General features: G+C 52.6%; 7 protein-coding genes across 7 annotated transcripts; 3 read left to right on the top strand and 4 right to left on the bottom strand.

Annotated features, from left to right (window-relative positions):
• Nucleotides 1–678: 678 nt before the first annotated feature.
• On the top strand, nt 679–3,501 carry PV08_05039 (uncharacterized protein; the record flags this gene model as incomplete). The annotated part of the gene is made up of 6 exons (XM_016379383.1): nt 679–1,080; nt 1,153–1,422; nt 1,528–1,737; nt 1,812–2,326; nt 2,401–3,124; nt 3,190–3,501. The coding sequence occupies 6 exons, from the start codon at nt 679–681 to the stop codon at nt 3,499–3,501; spliced, it is 2,433 nt and encodes an 810-aa protein (XP_016238060.1).
• A 529-nt stretch (nt 3,502–4,030) lies between these two features.
• PV08_05038 (trehalose-phosphatase) lies at nt 4,031–6,895 on the bottom strand (the record flags this gene model as incomplete). The annotated part of the gene is made up of 1 exon (XM_016379382.1): nt 4,031–6,895. One exon carries the CDS (start codon nt 6,893–6,895, stop codon nt 4,031–4,033), a length of 2,865 nt encoding a protein of 954 aa, XP_016238059.1.
• A 1,292-nt stretch (nt 6,896–8,187) lies between these two features.
• PV08_05037 (uncharacterized protein) lies at nt 8,188–9,390 on the top strand (the record flags this gene model as incomplete). The annotated part of the gene is made up of 1 exon (XM_016379381.1): nt 8,188–9,390. One exon carries the CDS (start codon nt 8,188–8,190, stop codon nt 9,388–9,390), a length of 1,203 nt encoding a protein of 400 aa, XP_016238058.1.
• An 828-nt stretch (nt 9,391–10,218) lies between these two features.
• On the bottom strand, nt 10,219–11,145 carry PV08_05036 (uncharacterized protein; the record flags this gene model as incomplete). Its single annotated transcript, XM_016379380.1, has 1 exon — nt 10,219–11,145. The coding sequence occupies one exon, from the start codon at nt 11,143–11,145 to the stop codon at nt 10,219–10,221; it is 927 nt and encodes a 308-aa protein (XP_016238057.1).
• A 371-nt stretch (nt 11,146–11,516) lies between these two features.
• On the bottom strand, nt 11,517–16,148 carry PV08_05035 (uncharacterized protein; the record flags this gene model as incomplete). The annotated part of the gene is made up of 3 exons (XM_016379379.1): nt 11,517–14,518; nt 14,601–15,114; nt 15,177–16,148. The coding sequence occupies 3 exons, from the start codon at nt 16,146–16,148 to the stop codon at nt 11,517–11,519; spliced, it is 4,488 nt and encodes a 1,495-aa protein (XP_016238056.1).
• Nucleotides 16,149–17,232: 1,084 nt separating this feature from the next.
• Nucleotides 17,233–19,409, top strand: PV08_05034 (uncharacterized protein; the record flags this gene model as incomplete). Its single annotated transcript, XM_016379378.1, has 4 exons — nt 17,233–17,330; nt 17,383–17,993; nt 18,048–18,175; nt 18,495–19,409. 4 exons carry the CDS (start codon nt 17,233–17,235, stop codon nt 19,407–19,409), a joined length of 1,752 nt encoding a protein of 583 aa, XP_016238055.1.
• Nucleotides 19,410–19,603: 194 nt separating this feature from the next.
• Nucleotides 19,604–21,294, bottom strand: PV08_05033 (uncharacterized protein; the record flags this gene model as incomplete). The annotated part of the gene is made up of 2 exons (XM_016379377.1): nt 19,604–20,641; nt 20,698–21,294. 2 exons carry the CDS (start codon nt 21,292–21,294, stop codon nt 19,604–19,606), a joined length of 1,635 nt encoding a protein of 544 aa, XP_016238054.1.
• Between the last annotated feature and the right edge of the window lie 187 nt (nt 21,295–21,481).

The following is a 21,481-nucleotide window of genomic DNA, read 5'->3' as shown; positions in this document are numbered from 1 at the left end:
ACCACCATCTCTGAGAGCACTGCTGGTGGCAGCCTCGTGGGAGACTATAAAGTCCGATGCATTTCAGCTTCTTTTTTTCATGCTTGCTAGGAGCAATTCTGTGACAAAGATTCCTTCTTTTGAGCCCCTCTGACGAATTACAGAGATCAAATGAATGTAAGTCTCGCCCTGGGTGCCGCTTTATATTTTCCTTGTTGGCAGGGAGAGACACAAGGCTGAGCTTTACGCAGACTGATACGCCATCACATAATTCCCGCACCATTGTCGTGGAGGACGACGAAGTGGTATGGAATGCTTTTCTCTTTGTCTGAATCATACCATCACCTGTGGAGCGTCCTGCTTGTATTTTTGAGCCAAAGAGCTTAACGAGACCATGTACCCTCTAGGACAACCAAAGCTCCCGCGATCAGGACGCTCCTACACAGACTACCGCAGAGACTGCCACCGAGACGGCAACCAATACCACGAACACGACTCGGCCTGGTTCAAACAACACAAGCGCCACCACTCGTCGCAAGCACAACTATCAGATCATAGTGTCTGAGGACGAGTGAAAGTGTTGCCTCCTTGACATCCTTCTTCCACTACTACCAAACGTAACCCTTGTGGCAAGAACGAATCATCCAGCTCAGCAGAAGTCCTGCGTATCCATCAGGCCTGCACACTTGGACTCCTGCCATGGAGGAAACGGAGGAATGGCTAGAGCAATCAGCTCAGTTCCTCGGATATCCGACAACGTGGAAGACAAAGCCTGGCCAGGTTTACCTTGACAACTACATCTATCGGCTGAACCCTGCGAAGCAAAGCTCACCGGCGCGGAAGAAGTGCGACGCAGAATTGACCGCCAGTGGAAAGGAACTGGTAAAGCTGAAGGTCCAGGCCACGGCTGCTCTCCAGGGATCCGACAACAGTACATGGCAAAGACATCATATTGCCGACGTCAATACTACGACGCTGCAAATCTCAAAGGCTCCCAATCGCTCCAGGGTAACAGCTGCCGAGAAGTGGGATCCACGTGTAGCCTGGCTCGTGTTTGCACTGAATTGGATTCTTGCATTGTCTGCTGTCCTTCAATGGATGGTGAGTCATTCTGCAAGCCTCATTGCCCTTGTTGGGTAAACTGCGTTGACCATTCTCCCCCCTTTGGAATAGGTCTTCCTCTTGCTGCGAGCTATGTGTCGTTACTGCATTCCCGACCGACAAGCCGAACAGCCTCTGACTTATCTGCCCTTCCACTGTGAAGCTCCCCGGTATGCTCGTGTCGCGGCCAGTTTACGTGACAACCGAAACCCTGAGCGACAGATGAATACTGTAACAGACGGGTTTAGTCGAATCGGGGAGCAGACATACCGACGCTTTCGCCCGAGAACACTCATGAAACGGAACAATGACAAAGAACCCGAATTGGTGAAAAAGCCACCAGTAAGCCCGGCTCCTCTCTCCTTCATTGCCTAGGCCACTATCCCCGTGTCCATACGTTTGAACCTTGATGCTTACGCAGGTTGAATGAACGTTTGTTCACCGCAGGTTACCGCAAGATACGTATTCATCGCTTTTTCCTTCAGGCACTTCCCGCTCCACACAGCCGCTGGGACAGTATCAGATGAGGCAATTGAGCTCGCCCGAGTGGCAAACAAGATGGCTGGTAGCCTTGGGTATGAGTACTACTGGTGTTCTATGTCCTGCGGTGCCTACGACGGTACCTTGACCGATGCACTGGAAATCCAAAACCGCTCAGTTAGTTTGACGAGACACTTCTCTCTTCACTGTATGGTCCTATGGATGGTCGTCTGCTAACTGTGTGACTCTAGATCTACGAAATCAGTGATGTAATACGCGGTGCAGACCATGTCATCATTGTTCTCCCTCCTACCGACCGACAGGCTCCGACGCCGCCGTTGAAAGACCTGACTGTAGACGGCCAGCCTGCCTTGACAGAGGAGCGAGATGACACGAAACAAAGGCTCAAAGAGTGGGCAGCACGCCTCTGGACATTCCCCGAGGTTATACTTGGGCGCAGTGAGAAAATTATGGTCTGTTGGAGAAAAGGGGGTTCTATCAACTGGTACGAGTTAGAAAAGAGGCTGTTCCCTATCCAAGTCTGGAACGACAATGAGACCTCCCGACAGCTTGTCGAGCATTACGGCAGCACAAACCTCTCGCGAATTGAGTTTGTCAAAATTGTCCTTGAATGTCTGCTTCATCGGCAAGTCGAAACGAAGGTCGAGCTCTATTACCCAGGCGATATAAGCTATGTCCTGATGGGTTTCCTCCGCCTTCGGCCTACAGTGAACTGTCATGACAGTTCTTTGCAAGCTTTCGCACGGTAGGTGACTTGCAGTAACAAGGTGCGGCTTCTTGGTCAGTGACTGGCTGACTGTTTTTTCTGTTTTGTCATAGGCTTTCCTTGCCGGCGGATAACGACAGGCTCATGGAACGCTTCCTCTGTCTTCAGCCTCCCAGTCGCCACTCAAATTGGGCTGAAATGGAAGATGAGTTCCACGCCAGCCTGTGGAATATCGAACCGAGCATCCAGGTGTCTGGTGTCGGCGAAAACGACACCCTGCTCATCGAGAAGGCTTGGGGGGCGAAGATCCAGCTCAACAAATTTTCAGACATTTGCGCCGCAGATGTTGGATTCGGGAGGCACTTCCAAGGCGTGCTTGCTGGCTTCGCCATTGTACCTTCGTGGTCCGAGTGGCTAGGGCGTAGTTATCGTCGGGCCAAACTTCGAAACACCTACCCCCGGCTGTTCGGGTTCGAAGGGTTCATGAGCATCGGCGAGATTGAGGAAAAGTTGTTCGGCGGCCCGGTCGGGCTTCTCAGCTGGAGCAAGAACGGATCTCCTCTCTCCCGCCACGGCCCTGGGCCGGAGGTGTTGGAGTCCAAATTGCACTGGTCGGACAGTGAAGACACCGAACTAGGTGAATTTGGCAGGGACAGTGTGGACGTGACAACCAGGGACGGCACGCGGCGTGTGAAGACGTATCCCGTAATTGGGAAAGAGCCTTGGGGTCCGTGTGATGAAAAGTGCCGACAGGCCAGAGAGAAAAGGGGTCGTTGCTCGCACCCCACGCAAGAGGAGTTGCGCCAGATGGGACGCAGCGCCATGGGTCAAGACAAGGTACGAGTCGTCAACGGCCAATGCTCCTGTCCGCGCCCGAACATTTGACTGACCCGGAGTTCCAGATATTCTCATTGATTGACACTGTCACGATGACCGTCACCGTCTTCAGGGCGGCGTGGCCACCCCAAGCGCTCATCGCCTGCGGCACCGAAGGCGGCATGGAGAGAGTCCTCGTGTGCTCGTACGACTGGACGAGTGGCGTTTTCTTCAAGGAAGCGGTCTTGAAGTTTCCAGGGAAGATTCTGGACTCGATGCATCGACTGCCAACGATTCGACTCGGGTTCCAGCGCGCGGACCGCGTCGGGACCCCAGCGGACCGTATACTGGATCGGACCGGTTTACAAGGCATCAGTGTCGATCAGCAACCACACTGAATGTTAGAAAGTTGTGTTGGATGTAATAGCAGCCTCTTGGAAAGCGTCAAAAGAACTGAACAAGTCTCCCAGCCACTCTCTGCGTTGTGAAAATGACACTGTTAACTTATTCGGCATAACAATATTGCACTCTGAGGCCGGTTACCCTTCCTTATCTGATGTATTTCGTATCTCACGGGCTGTCGAGCGAGGTTTGTGGAAGACATGCACAGCGTTATGAATTACAGCTCACTTACTTCGTTCTATTCCTATAGTAATGCACAGGGTATCGGAGAGATGCAGTTCTGTCTATTCGTTTGTCGTCCCGTCATTCATTCATTCATAGTGAACATTCTGGCCCAACCCATCGACCTTTTTTTTTGGCGGTACGGACATCATTCAGATTGCTTTGAAAAGCATAGTCCCGACCATGTCAAGCAGTGATCAATTCACCCGTGTGAAAGTCGTATCAACTTCTCGAGGATTGATAGCACGCCTATACAGAGTTAGCGTTGTCCTTTCCGAAACAGGAGACCCCTCCAGGACTGTATCAAGACTTACCAGTCACTCCCTGGGTCAAGGTTGCAGAAGCTTCAGTGTTTCTGGCTCCCACAGTCACAGTCACGACATCTTTGATCGTGCCAGCCGATTCCAGTCTGTGTGCCCAATTGAAAACGTACTCGTCCTCTCTGGAATCGCCAATGACCATTAGGAATTCAGGCATCTTTTCACCACGAATCCGACACTGCTTTTCGAGACTGTCGGAAATCATCTGTGCCGCAAGTCCCTTGTTGATACCGATTTCAGAAATGTATAACCCGTCCTCAATTGGAACTGCACAGACGTTCTGTCCTTGACAGGCATCGTTGATATGGTTCGCACATTCACCAGCTTGCTTGAAAGCTCCAGCCACATCATCGGCTTCGGCATAATCAAACACGAGAGCCGAATGACGTTCTTCGATTCTGCTACCCTCAATCCTTTCCGCGTAGTATTGCAAGATGCTGCGGACTCCTTTCTTCCAGGCTTTGGCATTTTCCGAGTTGGCGAGCTCTTCCCATTCATCCATGTCCGGTGCCCTGACATAGGCGCCGTTTTCTGCGATAATCCCGAGACCACTCACAGGGCTGAACAAACGTTCCAGCTCCTCAGGCATTCTCGAGCTCATCACATAGACAATGTTCTTCGGGTCCTCAATAAGGTCATTCAGAACATCGATTGCGCGTTTGGGCGTCGTCAGAATGATGTCGGTCGGAGAACCCCATGATGCCAAAGTTCCTTCATAATCAAGAATGAACAATCGTTTGGACGCGTTCTGGTATTTGGCCTTGACCGAGCTTACGGACAAGCGTGGCACTGAAGTCGCTTCACGAACCGAATGTTCCTTCCACGCATGATTGAGGGCCTTCATGTAACGATCGTACCAGGTCGTGGCATTCTGGTTCACGACGATATCGTACAACCGAGTCCACCGACGTTCCCTCTCCTCTGGAGACATCTCAAGGGCCTGCTTGATGGCCTCAGCACACTGAGTGTAGTGCCAAGGGTTGACCAGAATGGCCTCGTGCCCAAACACAGTTGCGGAACCAGTAAATTCGCTAAGCACAAGTGGTCCATGTTTGGGCTCGGCAAATTTACCGTCCTGACACATGACAAACTCATGACTCGTCAAATTCATACCTTCACGCAAGCTGGTGATCATAAGGCACTCGGCCACGGTCAAAAGAGCGAGATACTGTGCAAATTCGATATCTTGCTTCAAAAAAACCAGAGGCTGATGTGCCAGGGTGGAATGGGTCGAGTTGACACGAGTGACAATGTCTGCCACCGTTGCGCTTAGTTCGGGGTCTTCAGTAGAAGAAGTGGCAATCTGGATGAGCACCACCTGATCCTTGTACTGAGGATACTTGTTAAGGAAAAGCTCGTACGAAAGAATCTTCTGACGGACGCCCCGAATATTGTCCAGTTTGTCTCGGCCAACCAGTATACGCTTGCCGCGATATTTTTCCGTAATTGTCTTCACCCATTCCAGCACCTCTGGAGCCCGACGTTGCTGATCGAGGGCTTTCGGGTCAATGCCAATGGGGCAGGTGTTGACATGGACGAAGCGGCCATTTTCAAGAATGACCCCATGTTTGGTAGCCTCGACATTCAACAACCGGCTGCAAGTTTGCAGGAAATGATGACCATACTCATCGTTCTGAAAGCCTATCAAGTTGGCCCCGAGAATGCCTTCCAGTAACTCTGATCGGACTGCGAGACAACGGAAAATTTCGGACGACGGGAATGCCGTATGTAAAAAGAAACCAATTTCAGCTTCGGGAAGCTTTTGTCGGAGTAAGCCCGGAACCAGCAGCAGGTGATAGTCGTGAATCCAGATAATATCCCCCTTCTTGTAGTTCTTGGCTATCCGGTCGGCAAAGGCTTCATTGACCTTTACATAGAAGACCCATGAGTGGTCCTCATAGGCTTTGCTTTTCGGGTGGTCTGGGATCTGGTAGTGGAATACGGGCCACAGAATGGTCTTGCAGTAGTGTTCATAATGGCCGTTGAGGTCACTGTCACTGACATAGACGGCCAAAGAATCGTAGTCATTCTCCAACTTCTCTGCAATGTTTTCCTTCATGTGGTCTTCCAGAAGATCAATGGGACAGCCCAGCGTGCCCACCCACAGTTTCTCATCGAGTTGGCCAGCTTCGGTAGCCGCGTCGATGGCGTTGAACAGACCTCCGTTACCGATGACTGCCTTCTCCACGGAGTATTCAAACTCTGAAAAACGGCGGTCATGACTGACTGTCCTTGATCTTCGATGCGCGCCTCGGGGTGATTTCTTTTGCGCCTTGTGTACAATAGCCGCAGCCTTCTCTTTAACCTCGACCGCAGCATGCTTCAGGATGGAACTTGGTGGAGGCGACTTGGCCCTCGATGGTGGCTGGTTCCATACAAAGCTCTTTCCCCAGCCCGGAGAGTGTATGTCGTGGCGCGAGATGCCCCGAAGGTCCTTGGACAATGCTGGCCGGGTCTGCGGCGGTACATCTTGCTGCACAGCCTTCTGACCCTGCTCTTGCTTCTGTTTGACATGCGATGGAAGGGATAGTGCCAAGGGTCGCTCGACATGAGGACGGAAGATTTTCTCGTGATCGGTGGTTGCCCCCGGTGTCTGAATCAAGGGGTCTGGGGTCTTGGTGAGGACCGTAGAGAGAGCGGCATTTGAACTTGGTGTAAAAAGGCTGAGGGAGGGCGGACCGTCTGTTTTGGGTGTCTGCGATAGTGTTACTGAAGATGTCGAATTGCCTGGTAGACTCGAGCCTGTTTTTGGTATTTCTGGGGTCTCAGGCCCCGAGGCCGTCCAGGATGGCGGGCCGTCAAAGTTGACCGTGTACGGCAAGAAGAGGCTGGCCACGAAAATCGTCATTGTGGCATAGGGGATTTATACAAGTATGTGGCGAAGATGCGTATCAACAATGCCCAACGCACGTCGAGTCGGGGGCGAGTGCTTCGAGGTTCGTTTTGGGAGAGGGACAACCCGAGGGTGCAAAATAGAATGACGTCAACCTGCGACTGTCCGAGCGATGGACGAGAGAGAGTGAGAGGCTGGATTGGAAAGAACGGTTGGAATCAGAAGAGCAAGAGAAGAAGTAAAGAAAAGTTAAAAGGAAAGTGGTGAGAGCAGTGAGCAGTGAGCAGAGAGCATTGAGCAGTGAGCAGTCGTTCAAGCGTCACGAAGAATGTTGGCATGGGATGGATTGGGCTTCAACCGGAGCAAAGTCCCGGGCGGAGCAATTTGCTCTTAAGAAATGCGCATCGCGCCAGGATGGGAGAAGCTCGGGTTCCACGGTAGAACGAGTATGTATGTGCTTTGGGTTACACTAAGGAGAAGATGGGGACATGGCCGTCATGGCGAGAGAACGCTGCAAGCAAAGTATCGCGCGATCGCAGGATCGTGCCCGATGACGGGTGTATACAAAGAAACACCAAGGACGGAGTACAACTATTTTTTTTCCCTCTGGGCACCAAACTCGCTGGATGACGCACGTGGTGGGGATGTTGATGAGCTGCCCGCAGGAACAGGCTTGGGACGAGCCAAACTAACAGTTATAAGTTTAGTGAAGCTGGGGGAGGCCTAAGTCAACTATGTACCTTAGTGAGCCTACGATGATCATCAGCGCTGCCTAAGGCTGCGTATCGGCATAGGCTCCGGGGGCGGCTCACTGGGCCTGTTAGCTAATCCAAGTGCCTGTATTCCCCCCAACTCGCCCGGAAATACAACGCCCAACAGCCACTCAGCCACCGCCGAACATGTGCCCGAAGATGATCAATGTGGCAGCCTGCTCTCTCATCCTCGTACTGGCCTCTCCAGTGGCCCGGCGAGCGATTCCGCGGCGGCAAATCGCCTCTGACAAACTCTTTTCCAACCACCGACTTTGCACTCCGTATCTCTCTCTACCTGGGCCACTACTGAGCACGGATACTGGGGCCATATGTCCATCCTTTTGATTCTCGCATCTTCTTCCCCCCTGCAGGTCTCATGCCACTTTTCTTTTCCCTGTTGACAGATGCCTGAAGCACGCGCTTCCCAGTGTCGACTGATTGGACTGCTCTGCCTAGTGCGAGTACGAGTACGGATATGCTCGTCTTCTGTTGAGAATCCCACTCTCTCTCCCCCCTACTTCATCCGATACTCCCCTTCCCATCTCTCCCTCGGCCATGCCTCTCTATCTGACCGCGGCCCACTCCTCGCGCGTCAGTAAACCGGCCCAGCGGTCCACCAGTAACAACAGCAGCACCCGCCGACATTCTGCCTCACCCTTCGCGAACATTCCTCGCACCAAAGCATCCGCCTCGAGGGCCAAGTCACTCTCCGAAACTCTCGACGATGGCGACGATGACGAGCAATGGCTGGAGACTACTGGAAAGGTCCTCCCCACACTCTCCGTCGATGGGGCCAAGGATGTTCTTTCCGCCATGCAGCATGCGCGCGCTACCATGTTCGCTGCTCTTCCAGATCGAGCGGGCATGAACAGCGTACGCATCGCCGAGGTGCTGAACTTCCAGAAGAACCTTCCTGCCATCGTGTCTCTGGCTCATGTCCATGCTGTCGTATCGGCGTCCTCCAAGACCGAGCGCCAGCTTGCCACACTCCAGGCCGCTGGTAAGGTGCGCAAGCTCAGAATAGCCGGCCGAGGTAATGACATTAGCGGCACGAGTGAGGTGCTGATTACCATGAACGATTTGCAACTCTTGCTGGAGCAAAGTAGAGTTGCAGCAGAGGTGACTTCCGATTTCTGCAATCTTCTGCTCCGGCAACCTAGGGCCACATCAATCCCTGCTCAAGCTCTACCCGCTTCTCATGTGACTGCCTTGACACGAACGGGCTTCCTTGTTTCTGCGTCTCTGTCTGGTTCCCGCAATCTTTCGTTAGCCGGCTCATCCCTTGTGGGCATGGAAAAGATCTCTCGTGCAGCGTCCGGCACTCCCAATGCTGTAGGCGGAGAAGCAGCGTTCGAAAATCTGGGCGGGACAGGTGGTGCGAAGCGTCCTACGTCTGGAGCCCAGAGCACCTTGGGCGGTGATTTGACATTGTCGGTGCCAAACCTGGGCCCGTACCTCAGATTGCTCAACGCTGGACGTGCCCACCTGCTTGAGCTTTTGGGCAAGTCGAAATACAAGGAAGGCCCCTTATACCTCCTAAGAGAGAAATGGGATGGTGCCGTTGATTCGGACAACCGTGTTTCCTCTGCAAAGCGTCTCCGAGGAGAATTTTCTTCGGTCCTGCCAGCCAAGACAAAGAAATGGAAAGACCTGTATGGCCTTAACTTCGACTGGGTGGTTGAAGAATGTCTGGGAGCTGGCTTGATTGAGCTTTTCGAGACCAAAAGTGTCGGTCTTGGTATAAGATCTCTGGGCTGACCGACCACTAAAGTACAGGCTCAACGAGTCTACGTTATAACCATTCAGAAGCTGGAATTTGGCGGTACTTCATCACCCCCAAGAAGTCGTCACGGCTGCGCAAGGTAACATCCCGATTCATTTGAGCTCGTCCCGCTGAGAATTATGAGCGACTGCTATCGCATGCACGACGAGATGAGCAAAATCATCATTCAACCAGGGTTGATCCGAGGAAAAAACACTGCCATGGAATGAGGTACGGCTAACCTGTGGATATCACTTCAACCTCCAAACCACAACGCCGACGATGCACAAAAGCCAAGCGTTGGAAACGGATCACCATCCCAGGTCGTCGGATGAACAAAATTCATCGCATGATGTTCAGCTGCCTCGATGACTCTAACGAACGTCTCCGGATCACAAACCAGAACCAAAACCGGCACTCGCGAGAAGAAGGAGGCGGCCATCATTCAATTCTACCATGACCATTATGCTTAATAACAGGTATGGGTTCTTTGATGGCCGCTCGAGGATGAAAGAGAGCAAGTCTTCTGGAACAAGCCATTATCATGTCGTGGGGATGTAAATCAACACTCTAAAATAGAATCTTGTAGTATTTGTACATAGCCACACCTGTACTCGTTTCGTACACGCCGAGAGTATCTTTCCTTTGTTCCCTGGCAACTGAAACACAAAGCTGAAGACAACGCAGCGGTAGGCTTTTGCGTCATCTCTTTTCACCCCCCCGAGTCAACCCAAAGATAACGGACGCCGAAGGATTCTTCGCAAGCTGAGCTATCAGTGATGATGGCTCTATTGTATAGTGCGGACGCAAAAAGGAAATACGCTCTACATTTTTCCACCGCTCAACTTCTCAGCAATCTTTTGCATGCGCTCCTGGTCCTTCAAGACTCGCTCGTTGACCTCGGACGACAACCTCAGGCCGCCTCTGCCCTGGTCTCCGGTCCTGTCCCTTCCTCGCCTGATCATGTCCTCGACCGTGTCCGGCGGGCCCTGTCGATCCCAGATGCTCTTGGTGGTCTGGAAGGCCTGGTCGATGGCGTCGGCCAGCTGCTCCTTGGTGGTGATGAAGTGGCGGGCGTTCATGTACAGCGTGTGCAGCCTGTCGAGGCGGTCCGCGTGCTTCGCGGCCCGTTTCGCCTGGTACGCCTGCACGCGGGAGTCGTAGAGGGCGTCCTCGTCCTCGGGCGACAGCTCGTGGTGGCCCCCTCGCAGCTTCATGGCGCTCGGCACCGTCGCGTTGGTGAGCCGCTCGTCCTCGCGCTGCGCCTGCGTCGTCAGCCGCGCGTTCTGCTTCTGTCGCGCCTGGCTGCGGTAGGCGATCTGGCCGTCGATGTGCACCTTGCGCCTGTGCAGCTCCTGGAGCCCTTCGCGCAGCTGGGCCTTGCGCAGCTCCGCCATCCGCTGCTTGTACCGGCCCGTCTCGCTGAGGTGGTCCGGGTGCGGCACGTTCTTGGGGAGGGGGTCGCGCGTGACATTGGCGAGGTATTCCTGCCCCGGCTTGTCCGGGCGGCGACGGGGGAAGAGCTCGCGTGGGACCGGCAGGATGCCCTTGACCTGCGGCTTGGGCTCGCCGACGGGTTGGTGAGGCTCGGGAACGTCAATGAAGGCTGGCGATTCCGGAGGTATGTGCAGACGAGACGACGTCGATGCAAACGTTCGGATGGTTGTAGCAGAGGAGAAGGAGGAGGAGGGTGAATTGAGGAACAGTCGCAGACGACAAGCCCGACATACGGAACCGGAGAGAGTGTCCATTGTGTTGTTTATCTTTTCCTTTTCCTTTCGTTTGTTGACAATCTCAGGGCACCAGGATACCTTGAGAAATTAGCTGGGTGATATTCGCCAGCTAGATTACATGTGGGTAGGTATGTAGAAGTCAGTACTCCTGTTCGCCCTTGTGTTAGGAGGAGAACGCAAATCGCAGCTGTTCGAAAAAGTTTGGACCACCAGGTGTTCGGATAAACTTCGGCGTATTATCCGTACATCTTGGCTCTTCTTCCGCGCTGCCAGATTGGGAGCTACACAGGTACTATTTAAATATTACCTTGGGTTTAATGTAGGGTCGCAGTTGTAGGCGTCATTGCTAGGTATGGAGGTATGGCAAGTCAGGTTCTCCTCTGCGGTGGTTACAATGATGATATCCCATGGGTGGCTGACGAAGCCCCCTCACTTTCCACAGCCGTCGCATGGCATCTGCTCACTCTATACAATGCCGCAAACGCCGAATCTTCTTTCGCCAAAAGCGCTTGAGGCGTGTCCAATTCTCGCAACTTGCCTCCGTCGAGCACGGCAATGCGGTCGCTGTCAAGGACCGTATCCAGTCTGTGGGCTACCACAATGATCGTATGCGTGGCAAACTCTTCGCGGATGATCCGTTGCATAAACGCGTCGGTCTCACGGTCTACGTTGCTGGTGGCTTCGTCAAGAAGAACAACCTTTCCTCCTGCTGCAGCGGCATGGGACTCGTTAGGAATTCCACATATGGCTGTATTAACAGGAATTGCGGGTGTTGACGTCTTTAAAATCGCTCGTGCTACCCCGAACAACTGTTTCTGCCCCTGAGAGAAAGTGTCGGATCTCATAGCCGAGTCCAGGCCACCCTGTGTCTGAATGAGATGCCACAGCTTGACTTTCGACAAAACTGCTATCAGTTGTGTGTCGGTGTACGCCGCACCGGGGTCAAGGTTTTGTCGAACGCTCCCATCGAAAAGGAACACATCCTGCGGGATAGTGATGATGCGTTCCCGGATGATGCCTCTAGACACGCTCCGCAGGTCAACTCCATCAATCAACAGCGAACTTTCTGTTGAGGGCTCGAGGAGACCTAGGATTGCGAGGAGGAGGGAACTTTTTCCACTTCCCGTCCTACCGCAGACACCGATTTTCTCTCCGGGACGAGTTGATAAGGATATTCCCTCCAGGATCATCTTGTCACTGGTGAAGCCAGCTTGGAGATTTTGGATTTCAACGGCTCCGTGCTCAGGCCATGCGGAACTCGGTCGTCCACGTGAGCCTTCCTCATCTGGCTCTGGTGCTTTCTCACCTGGAGTTATTCGGGCGAACTCTCTTGTACGCGTAATGGCTCCGAGCGAGACCTCAAGCTGCGTCCAAAACTGCAGCAGCAGCGAGAGGATCTCGCTGAAGCTCAAAATGTTGTTGAGCGAAAGGCCCAACGAGCTCGGATCCGAAGCACCTTTCAACTTGACCGCCATCGTGACAACAATAATCGCGAGGCCCGCAACGATAAGGTCGAGTACTAGATTCAACCACCTTTGAGCGCAGATCAGAAGATAGTATGGAACTTGTGAGGTGTCGAGTCTGTCAAACATCTCTTCTGAAAATCTGTGCTCCCAACCAAATGCTTTGATACTTGACAGACCAGCGAGAGTGTCAAGGAAATGTGAGTACAGTGGACTCCTCATCTCGAGGTCCAGCAGCCGCAAGCGTCGAGATGTTCGAAGGTAGACTTTTTGCAACATGTAGAGTACCACAAAAACCACCGGGATAATTACCGCCATGTAGCGAGAACCGGTTGATATGAGAGCAAGCGATCCGAACGTCCAAAAGAGATAGATCACCGTGCAAAGTAATCCCGTGGGAAGCTGCGTGTCAACCACGGTCAGGTCCTGACTGAATCTGTTGAGGATCGTCCCCACCTGTCCATCTTCGCTTGCAAAGAAGGGATACGGCGCACCCATGACGGAGTCGAGTAGGATCTGATGCAGCGATGAAGCTGACTGTGGCACCAGTCGAAGAAACATGGCCCAGCAGAGGAGTCCGAAGAAAAGCAAGTTGCCACAAGCCAAGCAAGCATAGAGTGGCATCCACTTCGTTTCGTGCTGGCCATTGTCGGCTGTCCACCACTGCAAAACAACCTGGGACGTGTAGTAGCACACGGTATTGATTGAGGCAAATGTGAAGAATATGAGCACCCACACCCCGCGAACCGACTTGAAGCAGTAGATGTAGTCAGCAAGATCGCCATCAAGTTTCTTCTTCTGAGTCCGCTCAAGTCGGTAGTTGCCCTCTCCTGTGGCATTCGTGCCAGGACGATCTGGAGCCTGGTTCTTTGGAAGCCCATCTTCATCCGTTTGGAGGTCATATTTCTCACCGTGTGAGCAGGTTTCATCGTTGCCAGGGGTTTTACTTCTTGTATGAGCTTGAAGGTCCGTTCGGACACTAATGTTCCGACAATGATTGATAGATATGATATTGTCTGCTGCTGATTCGTACTTGATCGCGTGTGTGACCAACACCACAGCAGCATCGAGTCTCTGGAATAGTCCTCTGGGTCCGAGCAGTCTTTCCATTATCTTTGCCTCCGTGTCTGCATCGAGCGCACTGAGGACATCATCAAGGAGAATCAATTTTGGCCGATGGTAGAGTGCCCTCGCGAGGGCAATTCGTTGCCTTTGACCTCCACTCAATCTTGCAACCTGGCCGTCGATCACCGTGAGGTCCCCATTCGGCATCTCCACGAAATCAGGGGTCAAGCAGCATGAGTTCACAACTTCCGTGTACCACCTCGTGTCGACCGGTGCTCGCTCGAGCCCACATATGTTCTCTCGAATGGTCGCGGTGACAAGCCAAGGTGACTGAGGACAATATGATACTTTGCTGCTAAAAGCTGAGAGCGTCCCGCGAACATATTGAGAGTCGCCAATGAAACGCCTGAGAAAGGTCGACTTTCCACTGCCGCTCGGTCCCGTAATAATGGTCAACGAACTCGGATAGAGTTCCAGTTCAATTCCCTTGATATTTGACTTTTCGTCCGAAGAATCCATCAGATACACGTTATGCAGCCGAGCGATGGGTTTGCTTTGATATTTTTCCGCCGGAGGGATGCGAGTCTGGTCTTGCGGGTAGTAGTCTGCTGTGGTTATGCTCCCTTTCCCAGCTTGGCGTCTTTTTCCTACCAGATACTCTTGAATGCGGTTGAGCGATCCAAAACACGACACGGTGAAGGGAACAGCACTTAGAAGCTCGTTTGCTGGCGTCGTTACTAAGGAAATGAGTGCTAAACTGGTGAATGCCTTAGAAACATCAAGCGATTGCGCGTTGTCCACTCGTGCTCTTATTGCGTAGGTAGTAAAAGTGATGGCGGCAGCGAGAGCAGTGGGCGCGTTTCCTGGGCTCTGTCAGCCAACTCACAATGAGACTAATAGGGCTCAAAGAGAAAGCAGCGCCCGCTCCGTGTCAGGAGAACCTACCTATCGTGTTGAGCCAGACGGTGGACCAACGAAACTTGGCTTGAAATCTCAGCTCATTGTGTCTCTCGTCCTGAATCATTCGACTCATAGGTTTTTCAATACCCAGCATCCGTACACTCTTCAGAGAAGACAAGACGCCGGCCGTTAATGATATACGCTGCTGTACAGCAGCGGCCCATGCTCCTGCTTGCGCCCCAATTGAAGTCGTGATCCAAGCATCGAGCAGACCACTTATGAAGACCACCGCGACGGGCATTACGGAGATCCAGCCAATCTGAAGAGCTAGAAGGCTGATTCCAACGCCCAACTCCAAGGCTCTAGACCATATCTCCTGAATGAAGGCGAGACTCTGGCAGATACGATCGACGTCGGTGCTCATCAGTGTCACTGCAGCCTGTGGATCCCCCACGTTGTGAAGTTGCACCAATGATTCGGAGTAGATCACAGATACGAGGGATCCACGAACAACGACAATATTTCGGTAGACCAAATGTTTATACCACATGTTAGAGATCTACTTTGTGGTCAATGTCCGTCTTGAGTCCAGAGCCGTTCGAATAGAGCATCGAAACTTACCGCTATTCCAAGATATATCACCGCAGTCGCGCCAATGAGACCGTAGCCTATGTCGTCTCCGATCCTCGTAGGCGGCTCTCGCAAGAAATTGATCGTCCGTTGAATCAGATACGGCTGCGCGAATAAAAGTGCTGCGTAGCATAGTCGAGCAGGAACAGGCGCGAGACATGACCGTCTGAGAGCTCTGAACAGAGCCTTTGCCAACGGAGCACAGCAGTCGAGCTGCTGTCGTTTCCATTCACGCCTCACAGCGTCATGCAAGGCCTCAGAGTGAAGCTGGCTGTCGGTGACCCCGAGATCCCTGGAGCCGACTGGACGTCGGAAGCCTGACCAGAAAAAAGCATTCAACCAGATGAACAGACTGCGGTTGAATATCCCGGAAGTCATCTCCCGGGGAAGATCCCGATAGGCTGGCGCAAGATACTTCCTCTTGGTTCGTGCTTCCAGCACCAGAAGGTAAAGTTTCAAGCAGATCACCACTGTCAGAGCCGCGGCAGATACATGTGTACCGGGCAATAGGTAAAGAGTGCGTAGCTCTGGGAGGCTGAGGAGGCAGGACAGCATAAGATAGCAGCTGAGTAAGGTGGAGGGCCGAATCGACTTGACATGCTCGAAATATGACAGCGCTGGAAGCATCGCGGATGCCACGAGCGCAACGGCCGCCGACGGTATCGACGCGTGCGTCAAGGTGCGTGCGTCTGTGATTTCCAGGATGAGAACAGTAAGAGTCGCACCAATCACCCCAAATATACCCAGCAGCTTTGCAGACAGAAGTCGATTGGGGTTGACCTTGCGAGCGGTGAATAACAGATGCCACATCCTCCATCCTGCCACTATGATAAACAGAGAATCAGTCGGGATTGACAGGATGCTCTGCTCAAAAAGAAGCGTAAAGTCGAACAAACGAGCACATATCGCTACTACAGGCCCAAAATTGTTATCGGCCGCTGGCTCGCAGGTTCGTGTGGCCATTTGCTGGTCAGATATCAAGCCACAAACCTGATGACAAGAAGACAAACCTCGTTGCGTTGTTCGATGAGAAGTGGACAAGTAGGAGCCAGAAGCTGGCCAAGAGTGTGAATCACGGCATTATTGCAGCATCGAACTTGTCACTCCTGGGGTTGCAATGGGGTGAATGGCACGCACTTCCACTGATCGGGTCCGATGTTCTAGCTGCTGCCGATATCCAGTACGCTTTCATGTGATCCTGAGGTGCTCAGACCAATGATCAAGCCAGCCTGTACACGCTCCATGGAGACTCTTATGAGAGTTATGATCGCCAGATGCCCGGGCAAGAAAATAGCACCGGCGGCCACGATATCTTGACATGCTCAATTACTTACTAGTCATGCACAAGCGGCGCAATCACGAAAGCAGCTTGCATGTTCTGGACTCCTGAGAGCACTGCAAGTAGTGGAAGATGGAGGAACAGGAGGGTTGCTAGTTGACGCGGAACCTCCTTGCCGCTCACGCTTCCGGTGGTGCCGTTACATCCCGCGCTCAATGCAAGCAATAACAGGTCAGGGTTGAGTGTCGATCGTTGCGTTATCAATAGTGAAGAGTCAAAGACATGTACTTTGTCCTTCCAGCCGCCGCATGTCTCTGAAATCCCTGGCTTAGCCGGAGTAAGTTGCTCTGCCGTTCATCATTCCCCAACCCGGACGCGAACACCGTATGATAGAGACTGGACTCGAAGGGCCTGTCCAAGAGGCAGTTGATGGTACCGCGAGGCCCAAATTCGCAAGATGCTCGGTCTCCGGTCTCATCGCTTGCGGCCCTGGGAGCTCATCTCTTATTAGAGACTGCTTGATTGGGAAAGCCCCTGGAGTTTGAAGAGCTCATCAACATGACAAACTACAGACACCTTAGATAATACTGTACGAGTGGTACCAGAGTTCTCGGATAAACTTCGGATATATGTATCTTGGCAAAGTAACTTTTTTCCAGCCGAGACGTCGATTTCTGCGTCCGACATCCGTACAACGCCTGCTTCAATAGACTGTCCCAGGCAGTCCATTTTCGAGACAAGTAAAGGCCCGGTAAGAAGCCCACAGACATGGGGGCCCGTAAGAAGGAGGCTGCCCGCCGGGAACGGCAGGGCACCTCGACCGACGGCATGGCAAATGTCAAGGTGAAAGGCGAGAACTTTTACAGGTATGCTAAGGAACTTGAAAGATGCTTTGATCATTACTAAACTGATATACAGAAATGCCAAAAAGCTACGGACGTTGAACATGCTGAAAGACGGCAAAGCACAACGAAACGCAGAAGGGAAAATCACGAAAGCCGCCTCATACCAATCACGAGAAATTCCCAAGGCTCGAGTCGAACCGAATAGGAAATGGTTTGGGAATACTAGAGTCATATCACAAGGAGCACTGGATTCCTTCCGGCAAGCGGTGGCCGAAAGAGCTGCGGACCCGTATCAGGTGCTTCTGAAGACCAACAAGCTGCCGATGAGTCTGATCCGGGACAACGAGAATACAAAGAACGGTATTAAACAACATCAGGCAAAGATTGCAGTCGAGTCGGCCCCCTTCTCGGACACATTCGGTCCAAAGTCTCAACGCAAGCGAGTCAAGCTGAGTGCTAGCTCTGTCGCTGACTTGGCCGACGAGTCGGTGAAGATGCACGACAACTATCTCGAAAAGCTGGAAGAGAACAAACTGCTAAGTGGCCAGACAGCGGAGCAAATGGAAGGGCAGGATGATGGCGAGCTCACAACTGCAAGGGAGCCCATCTTCTCAAAGGGCCAGAGCAAGCGTATTTGGAACGAACTCTTCAAGGTCATCGACTCCTCCGACGTGGTCATCCACGGTATGTTGAGCGTGTCCCTCAACTAGCCATACTCTTCCACTAACAAACATCTAGTGCTTGACGCTCGAGACCCAGAGGGTACAAGATGCCGCAGCGTTGAGAAATACATCCGCGAGGAAGCGCCACACAAGCATTTGATTTTCGTCCTGAACAAATGCGACTTGGTACCTACCAAGATCGCGGTAAGTCATATTTTTTTTCTTCTCTGTCTGCTGCAGATTCCGTCCGTTTTTTCCGTTGTTTCTCTTTTCCATCGCTAAGTCAAGGCGCCTTTCTGCATTCCTTTGCAAATTTTCTCAATGGTAGTCGCCTGTTACAGCTTTGGTACATCAAGCTGCACTTACCATCTTCTTCGGGGGCTGGTACTAGACTCTGGTTCCGTCTTGGAAACTCTGTCGCCACAGTGCATCGCGTGTTTCGTTTGAGTTGAGTTGTGCTCTTTTGTTTCATAGCATTGCTCTTAGTAATGTCTCACACATACTGATTTCTCCTTCTCTTCAGGCTCAATGGGTGAGAATGCTCTCGAAGGAATACCCCACGCTTGCCTTCCACGCCTCGATGACGAACAGCTTCGGCAAAGGCTCCTTGATTACGCTCTTGCGGCAGTTTTCCGTGCTACATTCCAATCGCAAGCAGATATCTGTGGGTTTCATCGGATACCCGAATACTGGAAAATCGTCCATTATCAACACCCTGCGGAAGAAGCGTGTGTGCACTGTGGCGCCCATTCCCGGCGAAACGAAAGTCTGGCAGTACATTACGCTGATGAAGAGGATCTATCTCATTGACTGCCCGGGTGTCGTGCCGCCCAGCCAGGGTGACACCGAAGAAGATATCCTGCTGCGTGGCGTGGTACGAGTGGAGAATGTCGAGCATCCCGCACAGTACGTGGAGGCAGTTCTGCGGCGCGCACAGACACGCCACGTCGAAAGGACATACGAGATCAAGGCATCTGACTGGAACCAAGACCCCATGGAGTTCCTCGCCATTCTCGCGCGGAAAGGTGGCCGTCTGCTCAAAGGCGGTGAGCCAGACGTTGACGGCGTCGCCAAGATGGTGCTGAATGACTTCCTTCGTGGGAAGATTCCTTGGTTTACGCCGCCTCCAAGAAGCGAGGCGACCGGAACCTCCACGGCCGAGGAGTCTACCGAGGTTGTAGAAGGGCGTGAGGGCAGACTCGGCGAGATGCCTGGAAAGAGAAAAGCAGATGTCTCTGACCTTGGCCAAGATGAGGAGCCAGATCAAGAGTCAGATGCCTCTGATTCAGCTGCGAGTGATGATGATGATGATGATGATGGCGACGAGGGGCCAGGCTCTTCTGACCAGGTCGATGACTTTGAGCAGTTTGACGACGACGACGACGATGATGCTACGAGTAACGATACGAACCAAGATGATGGGGGCACTCGAGTATGATAAGAAATACAAGTCTGCAATCGATCATCATCACCTCTGGATCCACTGTAACGAACGTATATTGCCACCGCAGACGGTATTACGATTCTATAGGTATATCCTCTAGTCAGTCAATCATCTACTGTGGTGCATCTGTGTGAATGATCTATGCTAGTCAACCTCCGTGGATGGAACGCCATTCTCTCAATTATTAACTAGTCAGTCACAGCCCTCCATCCGCCTCTAGGCTTATACGCGACCAATCCCTCGTCACTCGCAACATCATTGGCCAAGCGGCCCGTCAGGATACTGGCTTCGACATCTCGACCGCGAACGTAGAATGGAGCGAAGCCGCCTAGAGTCCCACTCGCGTCGTCGAGACGTGGTCTTTCCCAGACCCGTCGGCCAAATTCGATACGATTGGTCGGGCGAAAACCACATGCTTCGCGGTCGAGAGAAAGAAACCATTTACGCTGGTGGATGGAGTTGATGCTGTTCGTGGCGCCGGGATAGGCGTTGTATAGGCGGATGAGGTCATCCTCGTCATCTCTTGACTTGGATGGCTTCGTCACGTCGTCTGGTTGGTGTACTTTTGCCACAGTCGATTTGATCTTTGGTTCGCCATCTCTGTTCAGGTTTCGCACTTGCGGCGGGGGCCCGTGGTGTTCAAAGGAGGAAGAAGAAGGCATACCGCTTAAATCAGCAGGCCTGCGTGACAATAGAGGCGGCGGAGGGGATGCTTTGCGTAGCAGCGACGAGACGTTGCGTTTGAGCTTGGGAGCGTGCTTCTGCTGAAGCAAGTTCTTCTCGAGGGAACTTTGGCTTGATTGGTCGTGCGTCGATGCCCGGCTCGGTTCCGATGGGGAATCTGTGTCCGACTCTGACGTTTCGGCATGGTTCTGACGTCGGGACGCCGCAATTGCTTGGTGGGATTTCCTCCGACGTTTGTATGCTGGCGGAGAGGGCTGCGCAAGCCGGTTATTTTCATGCGTCAGGCGCAAATTGAGTGTATAGTTCTTTGGTAGCCGAGAACCATGGAGCCGGAGCCGGATCTTGCGATTCTGAAAGGCACGCTGTAGTTTTTCTGGTTCGGACTCGCGGCTAGTTGGCAAGTCGGGCTCGGACATGGAGTTTGATTCAGGGTCGCTGTCGTTGTTGGCATCGGGTAACGGCGATGGTAGGATCTCAAATTCCCCTGTATCCCAAAGGAGCATTGTTCCGGTTTCGTAAGAGGCTGTCTCAATGAGATGGTTCTAACGCATAATGAGACAAAGCCTCGTTTAAAATAGAACTTGGAATCAACACCTACCCACAAATTATGAACTCTGGTCTCTGTCGCATTGCGATTCAGCTTCCTGCTGTTGGGGTCTCCTGGTAAGCCATACATGATGGCAAAACTGATAGAGCTCGTGGCATTACATTGTAGTCGGAGGTCATAATGAGTGCCAGCAACAGGGTGATCATGTTGGTGGACAACAAAATGATGGCCTCTGTCGTTCAAGTTTCTCTGATAGAGATTCAGCCATTCTTGGTGTGGCAATCGAGGCTGTCCCGGGACGTGAGGTCGCCGAGCAGCCAGGAGCTTGGACGAGAAGAATGAGACATGGTCTTTGATCTCGACTTCACCGGCTTCAACTGCGGCAGTATCAGACTTTTGGCGAATCGCATTCGGAGCATATTTGCTCTGTCGACGAGGATTGGTCGGCGGCGGCGAAACGGATCTGGTGAGCGAGGCTGGAGGCGAGATCTCCCAAGACCGATTTTGTGGCTTGACAAAGGGGTTCTCGATGACGCCGGATCTCTGTCTTTTCATCAAGAGAGCATCTGGGGTGATTGGAGGAGTAATCGCGCAATGAACAGGCTGAGTATCGCGTTCATGAGAAGGGAAGGTGGAGGGCTGAGGCATCTCGCAGTTGGGGGTTAATCCGGCGGGATACGTCATTAGATAACGTGGGGTTGGATGACTAACACAGCGCAGCCACTGCGCCTGCCCATTGCTAGGAAGCTAGTGGCCTTAGTGCTAGGGCCTGTTCCGCTACACATGCTCGTCGCTTACACAAGAATTGGTAAACCCCCGTTTTCCCTATTGTCTC

Source organism: Exophiala spinifera (assembly GCF_000836115.1).
Source record: "Exophiala spinifera strain CBS 89968 unplaced genomic scaffold supercont1.3, whole genome shotgun sequence".
NCBI lineage: Eukaryota > Fungi > Ascomycota > Eurotiomycetes > Chaetothyriales > Herpotrichiellaceae > Exophiala > Exophiala spinifera.
Note: the sequence above shows the minus strand (reverse complement) of the source record. Positions and strands in the feature narration are given on the sequence as shown.